A 17,043-nucleotide genomic window follows, 5' to 3' on the forward strand; every position below is an offset into this window, starting at 1 on the left:
TTTTTTTCCTTGGCCATTTGCCTGACGGTTTGGTGTGAAGTCTTGAATATACACTAGACAAACTCATTTACGAAACTGGTCAAAATATTTAAATCAAATGTTTTAATTTTGCGCCAATGTTAATATAAAGAGAGGTGATTTACTGTCAGCCTATAAACCAAACGGGACAAAGTACAGTCTCAGAGACATAGACCCATGGAACCTCATTTTACTATACTGGAATGGTGTGTTGTAACGACAGGAAAGAGGATATGAGTAACAATTATGTTGTTTTATGTAGTGGTGGTGAGGATACTGTCATATGACTGCCCAGACAGTGGCGGAAAGAGACGTCAGTGCTTTCTTCAGTGCGCTGCGCAGTTGGCGCAGACTGTAAGTCCTCCCGTTGCTGTGGCTACGGAAAGTTCGTAGCAGCGTTGCTGAGTCACGGGCGTTTCGTTCGTCGACGTAACCCTGACGGCTTTTTTGTACCGAGCGGAGAGGAGATGCACACGGCACTCGAGTGAGGTAACTCTATAAAAAAACCCATTCGTTATCATTCACTCCCACAACATGGACCCGGGCAGCGTTTGCTCTAACGTGTAGCTGCTACCAGTCACTGCTAACATTTGCTATGTAATCGTAGATACCATATTACAGCGCTGCTCGGAGGCTGAAAGCTAGTTTCCTGTCGTCTGTTAGCTAACGTTAGCTTGTTGAATTGTTACCTTCGTTTTCAGGCTGGCGTTAGCGTTAGCCTGTCCGAAAGGACCGACTCTCACACAGCAAGTGAGCCGTTTGGCTTTGGGCTTGTATCTCCGACCTCTTTTGATATTAACCACAGTTAGTTATGTGCTGGTCATGTAACATATGTCTCTCGAGCTCAAACACTGTCTTAAAGGCGCATGTCGAGGATGAGCGCGAGCGATAACGTTAAGATCGCGTGCTATTGCCTTATGCGCACCACGTGCGGTGTCCAGCCATAACCAAGCTCAACACATATGATGCGTTTGACTTGGAAAATTGTATTTTTAATGTGAGATTGCGTTTCTCCCTTCCCCAGTGGGCTGACACCGCATTTGCGCGACCTTCCGCTTGTAAGGTGACCGTATGTGAAGAAGGATCGCTTGCTATTGTTCCTCCTGATACATTTTCAAAGGTCGTACTGTAATACAGTTCTCAGGACAAATGCTGATGAACACAACATAGCGTCCACACGAGTGATGTTTGCTCGGAGTGACCAATAAGTTACTGGTATGCTCACAGTATGGTACCGATCCCAGCCGAGCGAGAGGCAGGGTACACCTGCACGGGTTGCGATTCAGCTCAGGTGGAAAAGTCAGCGAGTTCACAGAGAAGCTATAAGGACTGATCGCAACCGAGTTTTTGTTTTCCCTTACAAGGACATGTATGTCTCCAGTATTGACGAATAAATTTAATTACATTTTCATTTGAGTATAGACTCCACTACCTAATTGTATTAAATTAGTTTTCCAGTGGTTAAACCTGCAGGGGCAGAAAGTTATGCAAAAACTTCCAAGAAAGGACCTAATTATTGACACTGAAATGTGGGTGATGGTAGTTAGAGCATTACTGTGCCATCCGATCTTATGGAAGAGTTCATCGTAGCATCAGATTTAAAGGTGCACTGGTTAAACACATAATTAACCAAGATTCCCGGTTATTGTTGGGGCTAGTGCTAACTTTATGCGTGGAACATCCTGGTTTTATATCTCATGAACCCTGGTCAAATATTGAAAACAAATGCTTAGGGTAAAAGAAGTTTGAAGTAAAAGTACACAAGGATCTTTGGCTAACAGCTAAACTGATGTGTCTTATGTACATAAAATAACCTGTTCTTCCAGTGCAAACAAGTACATGATTATCAGTAATGTTTATTATGTAGTGTAGGGCTGTGGAGTGCACCATACACGATACAAATGTACATTTAAGAAAATGTAATAATTTATAACAGATTAAATAAAGTTCAAAGTTTAAGATGCAGTGGCCCAGCATCCTGATTTATACCCTGCAATATGGGTCAAACTCTGTGAAATAACCTGAACATCGAGTTTACCAGAGTTCTATTCTCAGATGTGACAGAGCCATAGAAAATACATCTGCTTCCACACTTTAATAGTAGTCCACATGAATAGTAAACCAGTCTTTATGTGTCATATTGGTGGAGTTCCCCTGTAAGCGTTAAGCTGCTTTACCAAACCTTAGTTACAGTTGCTACATACAAGTATTGCTTTATGATTGCAACATACAGCTTGAAAGTATAGCATAAGGCTATTATGTAGACTTCTATTGTTCCATTGTGTATTTTAAAATGTTCACTGTGCCACAGCAAATAAATGTTGCTTTTGTGATGTGGTAAACACATCCACGGTTCACAGGTTGTATAGTTGTATGACTGAAACACAGAGCTGTACTGGAAAGGACTCAGCTAACACTTACAGATGGTGTCTCATGAGTTCATCTGTTCAGTGTATTACAATGGAACCAACTTTGTCATATCAAATATGCACTCCCTACTGAATGCCATTGGTGAAATAGTGTTTTGGTCTCTGCTTTGCTTGTTAACATCTGAAGTAGGCTTACTATATGTGGACATAAAACCCAGGCTTGTGTATCTGTTTACAGAATGGTTTGGCACTTTTTTTTTCATTACACTGGAATACAAAGAAAGCAAATGCAAAGAACACAGAACTGCATTGTGTCTTGGCTTGGAGTTTGTGTTAAAACTTATAGTGTACAGATCAAAGTATTTCTGTTGTTTCTGGTCCACAGAGGACAAAGCTGCAGTAAAAGGACTTTATACTGAGCCATACTAATGCTGAAATCAATCCAATCCAATCAAATCCAAGAAAGACCTCATAAGCACTAATGGGATTTAAACAGGCTCTAAATTATTCTAGAAATGCTTTTGATGATACTTCTTGTTTATGACTGAATATTATTTACAGACCTTTTATCCTGCAATATAATTAACTAAAACTGGCCTTTGGCAATTTGTAACATCCATGAGTCTGTGAGTGTTCAGACCTCATTCTACATTTTTCTTAACCACACCTTTTATTTCTTTTGTCTTGCTCTTTCATGATTGTGTCCTCAAGGTCTTACAGGTAAAAAATAGTTAAAAATAAGTCCTAGATTAGAGCTGCTCCCAAACAAAAAAAAAAACATTTATTAGCAGTGGAGCTTGTTCAACCTTTTTTTTTTCCCCCTATGTAAGCTCACCTTAATACCATATAGTACTAACCCTCAGAGAAAGTCACTGTGCTGCCTGTTGCAGGTGTTTAATATAAATTCTGTAAACATAGGCGGCTGGTGTATTTGTTTAAGTGCTCACAATGTCAACAATCCACTCCACATGTAGCACCATTCCAACACCCCTGCCGTTAATAATACAGTTCTTATGGAAACATTTTGAACAGTACTATAAGGTTGTCTTGATGGTTATATTGACATCAGATATTTCTGACCTTAATGGACTAGGCAGAAGTGATTCTGTCATTTTGTTATTAGAATAAATGTTTCAAGGCATGTGGCTCACTGTACATGATTAGCAAACTGCTAGAGCCTTTGTACCTTTAGAATCTGCAGCAGGAACCAACAATAATGAACCCAATAAAGACCTTGATTAAGAGCAAAGTTTAGACACTTTATTGCATAGATGAGTACTTCAAAAGCTGCCAGCTATTTCCACATTACACATTGTCACTGTCATTTCAGAATAGCAGAGGCCGCCCACAGCTGCCAATATTCCTTTATTTCACCACCAGTCCAGTGACATTGCCTCAGTATTTTTATTTTTATTTTTTTTTTAGCCTTTTTTCTGTAGGGCCAGCAACATTGCAACTTATCATTTGAGTACTATCTATATTACACATCTGTTTAACGCACAGCTGTATTGTTTCCACCAATGTCTAAGTTGAGACAGAGTGTATACCTCTGTCAGGTTAATTCTACAAGACTGATCTGTGCTCACATTAGGTGGATTAGTTGTCTCTGCAAACTTAGCAAGGATGTATTTTAAAGGACATTCCACAGTTTTAATCAACAGAGAGTTTAGTGATAAGTCTGTAGTTGAGTACTTCGGTACATTTTACACTTTTTCCATTGCTAATTTAGGGAAACTACGACGGAGAACGTGATAGTTATATGCGTGTCCAAACACACATGCACTGTGAGTAGCTGGTCAGGTGGTTAATCCAAGACACAGCTCCCTGACTGCTCAAACACGCAGACATACACATTCCCTCCCTGTGGCTCCCCTCCTCCCTGTACAAATGAGTTAAGTCACTGGACTCAAAATCCTCAAAACATTCAATCTGTTACTTATGTTAGTGCTGCCATCAACTCAATTCATATTGGTCTGGTGTGAACTCATGTCTGTTTGGGTTTTTGTCTGAGTAGAGGTAAGCATCACTCCATATTTGCCCATTGTGTTATTTCTTTTACATCTGCGTAGTGTGTTATTCAGTTGATTGTTCTGTTTACTTGTCTGTGTCAGGCATAGCCTTATGGTCTTAAATTCTTTATCACTATGATGAACATGCTTCCAGGCCATGCGCATCATCCGCGCACCTGTCTCACCACACTGATCTCTCACAGTTTTCTCTTGCAGCTTTTTCATTGTAGTTAAGGAGGTCATGTGTTTGACTTTACTTGGTCATTAATTTGTCATCTCACTGATCAACTCATCCTGAAACAAGTACAATTACAACCAGCCTCATGGTTGGTAAAAGATACAGACTTGTTGCATTACTCTGATTCTGGCTGGTAGTTGAGTCAGGAGATTTGCAGCAGACCTACCACACAGCTTATTAGATATCCCACAGAATAGTTACTCTTGAGGAGGATTGCTAGTTTGACCTGTCAAAATGACTACCTTGATGTCTGTTTTTTTTCTGGGTTTTGCCACAGTAGTGGATGGTTGTCCATTATTATGACGAAGGCCCTGTGTCAGTAAACATGAAGTATATACTTACCTGTGCTTATTGAGGACAGTTAGGCTATGCTGGAATAGTTTTTTAATTTGGAACGTCTGACTGTAGAGCCTCACCACCCCTGAGTGAATGCTCAGTAAACAGTGAGATGTCTTGAGCGATTGCCTGCAAGAGATGTCATTTGAATTTAGGCGTCACATCTCTCGCTTACTTTCCTGAATTCCAGTACGACAGCAGATTTGGTCCTCCAAGATTCTCACAGACCATCTGCTGAGAGTTGGGTCCATGTGGCAGCTGGCATCTGCCCTCTCTATTGTGCCCGAGGCCTTACTAAGAAAACCTCCTCTCTGTTGTTTTATTTTTCCATCTCAAGAACAAATTGTGTCCTCACTCCACACTTAGTGCAAGCTTTTGGTTGTGTAGCTCCCTGGTTTAGCAGTATGGATCAAAAAGTGAAGCTTGATTGTGTCTGATGTAAATGTCGTAGCCGTTGAAAGCTACCTTGCTTTTTAATGCTTCGTCACATATAAAGCTCATAACATGGTGATGCTTGGCAAAAACCCACAGTAAAGCACTTGACCTAACACACAAATATAGTTATTAGTGATGCTAGCCAATGGCTTTGTCTAATTCCCTTAAAGAAAATAGCAACATAATTACGTTTTCTAGTTTGAACATATCTCCTTCAGTATTGTAGCAAACAGGCTACTCTCTTGTAGTATCACAGCGTGAAGTGTCAGGCAGTCTCAGATGTCGATCACCTCTATTCCCAAAGCACATTTTAGTGTCCTCATGTTGCTGCTGGTGCAGAGCTACACAGACACTCTCTGAGGATTTTAGTAAAAACATTATTGAACTTACACCAAATATTATGGGAAATTCTAAAATAAAAATGGTAATGTGGAATATATATTTTTTAATGCAGAGATGGTCAGTGGCTTTATTAGTTTTAGTTCAAGTCTGCCAGGCTTAGAGTGCATTATGTTTGTAAGTATATGTTAAAAATCCAGTCAGGGCCAGTGGCAAAAACAAAACACATTATTTTTTCAATAAGCATGAGGGATTGGATGGCATTCCTTGAATACCAGAATAGTTTTTTTTTCTTCCTTCCTTTTTCTTTTTCCTTGCAGACACCGGCTTGATAATGAGATGAGATGTGTATGGTCATGTGAAAATCATATGAGGCAGCTTTAGGGCCGAGAGATTTTTCCCTTGAGAAATAAAAAGTTTTCTGTTGGAAACGACAAAGAAAATATTTTTCAGAGATGGAGTAATGTATAGAAAAGGGGTTCCAAAATTACAGAAATAACATGTATTTATGTTTTATATAGTTTTCCAGCTGTTCAGCTTGACAACGACTTCTAGATCACCTAATAGTAGTCCTTAAAGAGGTTTTACTACTGTTTATTTAAAGATTGTTCAATGGTTCATGTACACCATCATTATATACCATTAAGATTCTTCACTGTCCCTTTTTCTAAAGGATTCCAGCTTTTTGTATGCTATTTCATGACCTTTACAATTTTCATTCAAGTGTTTTAAGCTGACTGCTGGGTAGTAAAAACCACAACTGTAATTGTTACAGTACAGTATTCTTTGTACTGCAGCCTTACACAAAAGAGATTAAAAAAAATATATGTAAAAAAAACATGATTATGATGATTTAAGCATAAAGGTCCCATTATTAAGTGATGATCAAACCCTTTCAAGGTTTAATAGCTCATAGCGGGGTGCCACCACAATATATCGGATGTCAGATCATGATTAGTGTTGGTTGACAACAAAAGATGAATTTCTTTTATTTTAAAATCTGGATTTCTGTTTTAGTGTCAGTAGCATCACACTGATTACAACAGTTTTGTTAAGTTGTCTACATTTTGATTGTTTGCGATACAAAGGAATGTATTTTTTTTATTCCACTAATTGTTATTCAAGGTGAAGTCATTTGTTGTGTTACCTTAACTGCTTATTGAATGCACCTCTGACTATTTGAAGGTATTGTGTTTTCCAAAAGGTCTTTTCCACAATAGACATGTTGACTGTTCATAGACGGAAAATCACAGGATCTACTACTGACACTAATGATCAGACTTTCTGTTCTATTCAAGTCAGACTTGTTTCTCTGAAAAGGGTGTATTGTGGCTTCACTGATGAGTCCAGCAATGTTCTAACAGGTCACACAAGATAGGTACAAATTGTGTGTAGTTTTTTAGATTTGTATTTCATGTCACTTGTGCAGTCACTAATTACTGGACATAGTGCGGCTGCTTCCTGCTGTGTATTACAGTGAAGGCAAACCGTCATGCCTGAAACAAAGATTGACCACCTCGGCTAAACATTTTTCATGCTTGAATTACACAAATACTAACACTCAAATGGGGCTTTGAGTTGTGATTTTGATTAGGTACACAAATTCTGCTTTATTTTCATGCTTTGTGTTGCTGTTGGTGTTCCACCAGCAGCAACAACCCCAAGGCTTCACAATAGAGATAACGTCTTCACAAATGCAATATCTTCGCAAACCTTCCTGTGAACGAGCCACAGGTTAGTGATTGGCCAGTCATGACCTCTCATTTACTACAGTTGACACTGCTGGCTCATTCACGTAGACTCCTGAGGTCTAAATTGATTTATTCAGGAGGTCAACCCCAGCAGTGCAGCTTAACTTCACTGTAACATGAATGCAAAACTGGTTAAGTGTTGAGCACTAGTGTGTACCATATAATATACTCCCGCAATCTCCCTTTGGATCCAAACGCAACAATTTCTGAAGTCTAAAAGTTGGTCATTTAGCTCACTTCTCTTAAGGTACCCTTAGTCTTGTTAGTAGAATATTAGATGGTGTATGGGGGAGTCTACATAAACTTGTTTTTCCTCTTCTATTTTTTTATACAGTGCATGTTTCAGAGGTGTTGGAAACCCCCCTCATACAGCAGCAGTGGGACTGGGGGCCAGGCAGCAGGACACATTCTACGGTGAGTCAAGTTCTTCTATCTCACAGTGTGATGATTGGATTATTCACTTATATTGTGCAGGGCCAAACTGTGATTACATCACAGACTACTCAGAGAACTTGCTGTTTCCTGCATTTATATTCCTTTAATAGGAACAAGCAGTTGTAAAACATATTGTAGAACACAATTAGCTAAATTTAAACAAATTTATTTTCATTGTATATAGAAAAAAAGTTGATAATGCATATTAACCCAGAACGAGTAAATAAACAAACATCTGGGTGCACTTAAATAAAATTACTAACTACCTACCTTTTTTAAGATTTATCTAACACACAAACTCTCATAGTGAATAGAGATTCTCTTGTTTTCTGCAAAGGAAACACAGCAAGCTGTGTTGCTGCTTAGAGGGTGTGCTCTTTAAAATATGTCCTACTTTTGCCCCAACCTATCTGCTGTGAGGTTCATAGGTCACCGCTGTCTCATGTTTATAAACACTGCCTTGCCGACAGCCGTGAAGTAGGCTTGTAACCACACTTAACGTCTGCAGCCTTAAGTCAGAGCACCATAACTCACTCCTTGGCCAAACTTAATTTCACACACCACTCTGTCAAGGGCACGCTGCGGTAAGTAGCCTCGCTTCTAGTTTCCCACTGTAATTCTAAATGAGAATGAATTCAGTGTGAAGTAACCAGATTGATCTGTCATTGTTTTCAAGATTTAAGGCCCTTGGAAGCAGCTGAATTGTGGTTCATTTTTTATCACCTGTCTCTCACTGTGAAAGTGAAAAAGTTGGATGCATTGTGGCTCTTTTCATTTTGCTTTCTGTAAATTGTGCACAGATTTCAGTGACAGCATTAATCTGTCTGAATTTTGATTTTGACTAAATGACCCATTGCACTAGCCAGTACTTTAATACTGATAATTAGCAAGCTCTTGATGTTGTCATGTGTGAAGAAGGAACTCCGTAACGTGCTTATAGTCCTTAGCTGATAAGCTATTGATTGTCATCTAGACAATGATCAAGACTCAATAAACGAGGACTTTGTCTTTATTTTTCTAATTATATTCTCTGAGTACTTTCATGGGATGCACACTACATAGGGATTAAAATATTTTTGATGGCTAGATAGTTGTTGATATAGATTGTTGTTATTGTCTTGTTTTGTGTTGCAAGTATGTTCGGTCTTAGAGTGAGCAGCTTGTGTAATATTGTTTAAGTGATCTTAAACTTATTTTTCTGTATCGTTTCCCCTCAAGTTTTGCCTGGAAATTTCTTACTTCTTGGGGACATCAAAATAAAATCAGTATGTTTATGATGTTCAGTGTGCAATAGGGCTGCAGCTATTGATCGTTATCAATAGCTATATTGATCATTGATCAACTCCAATGAGTATTCTACCGAATATTTCAGTGATTACTCGAGTAATCGGATAAAATAGACTTTCGCGTTTTTAAACAATAATACTATTGTGTAATGCATGACAGAAACTACATGTTACCTTGAAATGACGTTACCTTGAGTGCCGGTCTCGTTCACAACCAGATGCTTACTACTCAGATGTTGAAGCATTGACGAAGTGTTGTTGTGGTTCGCCATTTCTACTTTACAATACACACATTGCACCGTGTTGTCATCTTTTTTAAGTTTGAAATGATCCCAAACTTTGGACATCTTCTGCCTTTTACGGACGGTTTCACTCTCGGAAATGGATTGTGCGACAGTGATTAGTCTGTGTGGAACAATGATCGGAGCAGGTCCGATAACGCAAGTGAGTCACTTGCGTCCTCATGAGGAGGATCTATCACCCTGTTTGTTTTGAACATCTAGCCCAGTATTTGTTGTCTGCACAACACAAGTCTAGTCTCTCATGTGTGCATGCTGTAAAGTCAGTAGAAACTTTACTAACAAGCTGGATGCCAAAGGCCTTTGTCTGTGTGTGTTTATGTGTCTGATCTTTGTTTGCGCCATCTTACCATCCAGCAACGTTCCTCATCTGACCTCCCTTTACTCCTCTCCACACCCACCCCTCACTCATCAACCACCCACGGGCTTCACAAGAGACCTCATGAGGATCATTTGACTGGAATGATATTGCTGCTTCAGGCTTTCTAGAGTGGAGGAAAACAAGCAATTTGTTACACTATTCTCAGTACAGAGTTTATTGTGCTCCAGAAGGCTCTGTGTTTTAGTTAGTACATCTGTTATTTTAAGCTAAGGTAGCAGTTTAGGTGGTTTGAATGGTGTGTTTATGTGCATGTGAGAGGTTATTATCCTAATTCTTCCTTCTTTTATTTCTGTTTTGATCATGTGAACTGCTGCTGACCCTCCTACACTGTTAGATGTCAGTGTGTCATGTATCATTGATAAACCCTGACTGAGATTTTCACAGTGAATATTGATCAGTGACTTAATGAATCCAGGTCACACTACTGATTTCTTTTCTTGTACTTTCTGTTCATCTTTGTTGATACAGTGCTCCAATATTAACAGTTAAATGCAGTTACACTGAGTTGATGGAATTATTGTTACCTTTTTCAAATAACCTTTTTAACAATATAACTTTTTGCAAACTTATACTTTCAGTGCAAAAATTCTTTGTTTTATGGTGGTATTCTAGGTTGGCCTTCTTACCATGTGTGCCTCAATTACAAAGCGTTATGAGTTACTGTTGCTGCTGTCATTTAACAATCCAAACATCTGAAAATAACACAGCCCCTGGTCATTGTGTTCTTAAAACTGGGTGAAGAGATTTTCAGTGTGATACATCTGTTGAGAATGTGACTGTGACACTAAAGACTTATATACTTTTATAAATATTAGTCAGTTTTTTTTTTTTACTCAAATAGTCTTGAAAGTCTGCCTGACTGACATTTGAGGGAAAAAAAAATCCAGAAGCCTGTTTCAGTCTTGAGCCTTACATGATGAGGCCAGCAGCTCTGTGTGACATCTGTGGATTGCTAGTCAGAAACAGAAACTCACATCATAAAGCGTCTTACTTGGTTGCTCTGATGCTGTCACTGTCCTGTTTCTGCAGGGGTCCAGAAGTAAGGTGACAATGCGAGTCCACATGCACACCAAGTTCTGTTTCCTGTGTGTGCTGACCTTTCTCTTCCACCAGTGCAACCACTGCCACACAGGACACAGCCATCAGCACAGTGGACATCACCATGCTGACTCCCACAATGACCTGCAGATTTCTGAAGCTTCATATGTGAAAGGAGCCACTGTGTCTCCGGAGTCCAAGAAACCCCAAGGAAACGCTCTGGAAGAGGAACAGCGCTTTTACATCCAGCAGCTGTTCAGGCGCTATGGGCAGAAGGACCGGCTAGATTTCCAGGGATTTCAGAGTCTGTTGTTTAGCTTGGGTCTGGGTGAAGTGAAGGTGGTAGATTTTGATCATGAGGATCTGGGTCACGACCATGTAGCCCACCTGGACTTGCTAGATATGCAGGAGGGGCTTCACTCACATTCATCTACCAGCGATGACCATGATCATGGTCACAGCCATGGTCATCCACACCACAAATCCGACTCTCATCATCCACACACAGAACGAGCTCCGACACCATGCAGTCAGACCACTTCTACCAGCCATGATCATGATTATGATGAAGAACACAGTCATGATCCCACCAAGGTACCCACCCGTAAATATGCTGTTGGCCATGCACAGGACTCACATGATCACGATCACAAACATGATCATGAACAAAATCATGCACATGACAAAGAGCACAAACAGGTACAGGTGGAGTCTAACCACCAGGACCTGTCTTCTCAGCCTCACAGTGACCACGGTGATCACAGTCATGTCCATCAAATACAGACTGGCACAGACATTCCTCCCATCAACCAGGAACCAGTTCCTACTGCCCACTCTGAGCCATCCCCGAACCCTAAGGATCTACAGTCCTATTCTGTCCCCACAGAAAGCCAGCCCAAGAAACCCAGAAAGCCAGCAAGGGTTAGAGGACAGCGAGAGAGGAACAGAACCCTTTCTTCTCTCACACCTTCACAGGATGATCATGATCATGAGCATGAACACAGTCACGACCATGATCACAGGCATGGTCACAGCTATCCCCAAAAAAATAAGAGAGAAGCTCCAGGAGGGCTGCCCATCCCCACTTTGCCAGTCCCCCTTCTTTCAGGACATCCAGGTGGATTGTCACATCAGCATGAGGAGGTAGGATTTTTTTTTTTTTTTTACTTCATGATGGCTGTTATCATGACAACAATCATGTATGGTTATTCATATCTGACACCATGTTGCATGATACCAACATTTTGGAGAGAAAAAAAAGTATTTGCACTGTCCCTGTAACTACCAGTCTATTTTTCTATCCCCCTGATAGTAAGTCCTAAACACTTCTCAATTCATCTGTGTCCTTAAAGTTATGTTTCACATTTAGTGGGGTACAATGTTTGGTATTCCATAGATTTTCAGAGGCGTATTGCTTTCAGCATAAGTTGCTATACTGTCAGTAGTTTCTTTTCTTCATAGTTTTTTTTTTTTTGTTGTTTCCTTCTTCAGTGTTTGAACCTGACCCAGCTCCTTAGCTACTATGGCCTGAGTCCTGAATCGCTCATCTCCCCCTGGCAGTTCACCTACCTGTGTCCAGCCCTGCTTTATCAGATAGATAGCCGTGTCTGCATCCGCCACTACCACCAGATGGATGTTGAGCAGGAAGCCTTGGAGCCCGTCAGTTCCGGTAAGAGCCATGTGTCTTATTCATGTTGTCAAAAGTAACAATAATTTCAGCGAGCGTCAACCTAAACACTGGTTAGAGGCCAGTCTCTAACATACCTGATAACTCACTGCACTTCAGTCAGCTAAAAACCACATTGTGCCTGTTAAGTAGTTTTAGATATTCTTTTGTTTTACAGTGAGAATATGATGGCGGTTAAGAGCTTTGAGGTTTGCATGCAGCCTGTGATATTTCCTCTTTGATATTTTTGTCAAACAGAATCACAGTGAACTTTATAACAGTGGATTAAGTAATAATACCTTCTGACCTTATTCAGGTGAAAATCTACCCAACATGTTTGTTCAGCTGATCAGTGTTTTATATTTAGAAGCCAACAATACAATGATATTGTCATGACTGTGAGTGTATGTCAGATAGTGACTGTACCTCAAACAAAAGACATTAGACAAAGTCAGGGAAAAAAATAACACCTTTAGAAGGTGTTAAATTGAATTATATACTACTGAAATAATGACTTAATTCACAGCAAAACTAGTTTTAGAGCAACAACTAATGTAATGATAAGGATGTGTGAAGAAAGTCCACTGTAAGTTATTTTCTTTATCTAAAGCCATCAGCCAGAGAAAATAGCCATCTTCACAAGCAAGAAACCACAGGGACATCACCATAAAACACTGTGTTTACAATGTGATGCTATCAGCTTGTCTAACCGGGAGCTCTTCTCTTGGGTAGGAGGGGCAGAGCTGCATAATAGAATGTTTATTTGACCTAATCTAGCTGGACTTATATAGTGATGATAATAATTTAGGTGAATCAAGAATTGATTATCACTGTCACCCGGGTATTCACACTACTGTCTGTGCCATCTTTTCTCATTTTTAGTACACTGATAGGGCAGTACCTCTGTGGGCAAAGACTTTTTTTCTCATTTTCTTTGATCCAGAGTGACAGTGAACGCTCATCAGAGTAACTTGAACACTTAAAAAAAAATTGTTAAAAAAATAGCATATTGAGACTCAGTGCAGGTTTCTTAAAGTAATGTGAGAGCAAATCAGAGACCCCAAAATCCAGAGATAGGTTATAGGCTGTTCCAACTACTCTCAAGCTTCTTGTATTTGCACACTACCAATGTTAATTAACTTTTATTTACAGATGAAGAAAGAACAGTTTCTGATGTGGCTAAATGGGAGAGGGCAGGCATTTCTCTGCTTCAGCCTCACAGTAGAAGAGTTTTTTGACCTGTTCGTCCTTTCGTCTTGATGCCACATATGCAACCACACGCCCACAGATTTATCTCAGTAGAATAACATTTATTTAACCTTAATTCATTCCCCAAAAAGGTTTTTCAAAACTGGCATGCATTTTTTATTTTTTTTAGAAAATCCTGCTTTGTATTCATAGTTATACATTTCTGGGACATTTCTTAGAGTGACCAGTCTTTCAGTATAGCCATTTTGCAGCTTTATAGGAGTGGTCTGTGACCATCAACCTACTCATTGATAGACGCAGCAGCAGGACAGAGGGTCAATCTTTCACTTATCAAATTCTGAGCTGCTCTAAAGCTCCTAATGGCAGCTTATATGTCTGTTTCTTTGTCCTGTGTCCTGTCAATTAAACTGCAGTTAAATACAGTCCCCTTGAATCTCAGCTGCAGATGTAAGTGCAGTTGGCAAATAGAAAAACCAGCACAGCTCTTGGTTCAGACAGACACTTTGCCTTCAATTGCCTCTAAATTTGTGGAAGCGGAGTTGTGCCAGTGAGTGTATTAAGAGCTGAGTACAGTGTGGAAATGTCAGCCAGGTTCCACCTACGACACAGGCACAGTGCTGCGTGTCACCCGGGAAGAAAGTATCTTTTTTTGGCATATTCACCAGGAGAACGTTAATGTTTGAGTGAATGGACAGCCAATTTGCCATATCACATCCAGCTGTCCTTAATACAGTACATCATGTACATAGAGGCTCTGAATCCAGATCATTCACTCACCTAACTGCAGCACTCTTGGTTTGTGTGGGGAACAGCCTGTATGACTTTTTGTGCCCTTGTTATTGAATCTTTCAGTTGCCATGGCAGTGAACAATTTTGAAATCACAAAAACTCTGTTAAAAAAGTGTTTTTGTATTTTTGTCCAATATGTGAATGAACAGTATTTCCAAAAGAAAGGCCAGAAATGAAAGAGGCTCAAAGATGAGCTGTAGAGAATGAAAGTCATTAAGCCCTGCTGTGGGACCTCACAGTGTTCAAGGCCTATGAGAATTCAAATGATAAAATTGCAGTGTTTTAAAGTTAATGAGTTACAGGTTGGGAAATCAAACTTGTAAAGCCATAAACACTTGCTGCAAATTAAACCAGGACCAGTAGTCACACGTTCTGCTCAACAAAAGAACCAACCACACAACAGGCTGCAAATCTTCAGGGCTGCTTCCTAGGAGTCTTTTGTAGGTGTGTGTGTTTGTGTGTGTGAGCCACTCCTGGAATTAACCTGTATAATAAACAATCTGACCGTGCTGCATTCGCTGCATTGTTAAATGCATTTGTTCTCATGCTCTGTGTTATGCCTGCAGTGTAATTGGATTTGATTCTTCATTTAAATGATGCAAAGTAGGTGAGAAAGGGAGGAGCTGTCACTGTAGACAATGGACAGAAGGACAGGTGTGAGGTCACACGATGTTCTGCACTACCTGGATTTATTTTTAATTCCAGGTACAACATGCTGTTTTTATGACTTAAAAATCTTGTGTTGGTTGCTTATATGAACCCTTCAGTTTTGTACTTGGGATATGTCAAAGCAGCAGATATTTAAGTTCAACTATTGGATGAATTCCCTGAATTCCCTCTTAAATCTTTAATTATTAAACACATGGCTCTCTGGAGACACCTGTATTAGACGTGCCTCAGGCAGCAAAGCGCCACCACTAAAAGCAGTCATAAAAATGGTAATGACCATGAGGAAGACAGCACAAACATGTCAAAAGGGCAGGAATGGTTCCTCATTAGTGGAAAACTCGAGGCACTATATTTTCTGCAGTAGTGCACCAAGACTCAACCACAGACATCCCCGCACCACATGGAGGTACCTCTCATTTGCCTCCTGCCGGCAGCCATGGGAGAGCTCAGAAAATTTGCAGTTGGTTTCTGTCTAGTCCCCACTCCCCTCTCTTTTTGCACTGTGCCAATTAGGAGAGTCTAAGTGACACCCTGGGCCATTCTTCTGCACTGTGGCTCACAGGAAATGCATTATTGGAGAGAATACACAGACCAGTGGGTCTCCTTCTCCTCACTAGTTTCTGTTTCACTGCTTCACCCCCTGCCCATCTCTGTGTCCACACACACAAAACCACACCTGTATAAAAGTAATGAGATAGAGAAGTAGATGAGCTGCGTGAGTATGAAGGATCTTTCTCCACAACATGTCACTTGATTAACTAATCGGTTGATTAACACTTTATAGCTCTACATGTAAAGTTGGGAGAATTCCTTTAGTCTATGTATCAGTATCAAAAATGGTTTAGTACCAAAAAATATCTCTAACCTTTCTTCTTCTCTTTCAGATTTGTGTTCTGTGTTATGTGCCAAAAACATTACTGGTACTTTAGTTTTTTTTTTTTTTGCTTTTTTGTTTTACATTGACTAAAGTACAAATACCTGATGTCCTTATGTTGTTTCTGGATTCTTCAGACAGAAACACAAGTCCTAAATGTGTGTTGCATTTGCGAGCTGGTGGGGAGGTCATGACTAATTCAATGAGTGAGATATATTAGACCTGTCTTGGACCTTTAAAGAAGCCCCAAAATTTTAATTGCATAACTTCTAGTAAATGCAACACATACAGACAAGTGACAAGATGGGACATAGCCTGAATACATGATTGGAGAACCATAACAAATGCACATGCTTCCATACAGGACATGAGGACCCCAGTTGGTTTGATCAGTATGGACATGATGTGAATCATATCCTACCACCACCATCAACTAAACACCAAATACCTCCTTGTTTCAGAGGACACATGTAAACCTGCAACAAAAGCCAGAAGCTGACAACAAATGGCTGTGTAAACAGCACCTACACATCAGTCTGTCTGTCTCTGCACATTACCACATTTCCCCCAGGAAATCCAGCTGCCTGTTCCCTGAGTTCAGAGACTGCTGCCAGGGGAGAGCCTGTATTTTGGTAATGTTTTTAATCCTGCAGCTGGGTAATGGGACAGTCAGAGCTTGATTCAGCCTCTCTAAAGACCACTCTGTCAGGAAGCTGTGTGTTAGATCATCTCTTTACAAGCAACACCACCTGGGGCCGATTATCTGAGGAGGTGTGTGTCTGCTGCTGTGGTTATACTGTTGTTAGTCATTTTTCTCTCTGGCTTGGTCTCAGCTTTGGGCCTTTTGTTTTGTGTGAGTTAAGCTCTATTAGTGTTCAGTAGCTGGGTGAAAATTGTAATA

The 17,043-nt window shown here is 40.1% G+C and overlaps 1 protein-coding gene across 2 annotated transcripts in view; it reads left to right on the forward strand.

Moving 5' to 3' along the window:
* Window positions 1–370: 370 nt before the first annotated feature.
* slc39a10 (solute carrier family 39 member 10) overlaps window positions 371–17,043 on the forward strand; it is a 30,887-nt gene continuing 14,214 nt past the window's right edge. The window contains exons 1-4 of one of the 2 annotated variants that reach the window (XM_026294765.2): window positions 371–507; window positions 7,830–7,909; window positions 10,927–12,078; window positions 12,427–12,604. In XM_026294765.2, the coding sequence (XP_026150550.1) occupies window positions 10,948–12,078; window positions 12,427–12,604 (1,309 nt within the window). In that variant the 5' untranslated portion in view covers window positions 371–507; window positions 7,830–7,909; window positions 10,927–10,947. Of the gene's footprint in view, window positions 508–7,196; window positions 7,743–7,829; window positions 7,910–10,926; window positions 12,079–12,426; window positions 12,605–17,043 lie in introns of those variants that run through there. The other variant, XM_026294766.2, reaches the window with a different exon arrangement.

Source organism: Mastacembelus armatus, chromosome 21 (assembly GCF_900324485.2).
Source record: "Mastacembelus armatus chromosome 21, fMasArm1.2, whole genome shotgun sequence".
In the NCBI taxonomy this organism is placed as follows: domain Eukaryota; kingdom Metazoa; phylum Chordata; class Actinopteri; order Synbranchiformes; family Mastacembelidae; genus Mastacembelus; species Mastacembelus armatus.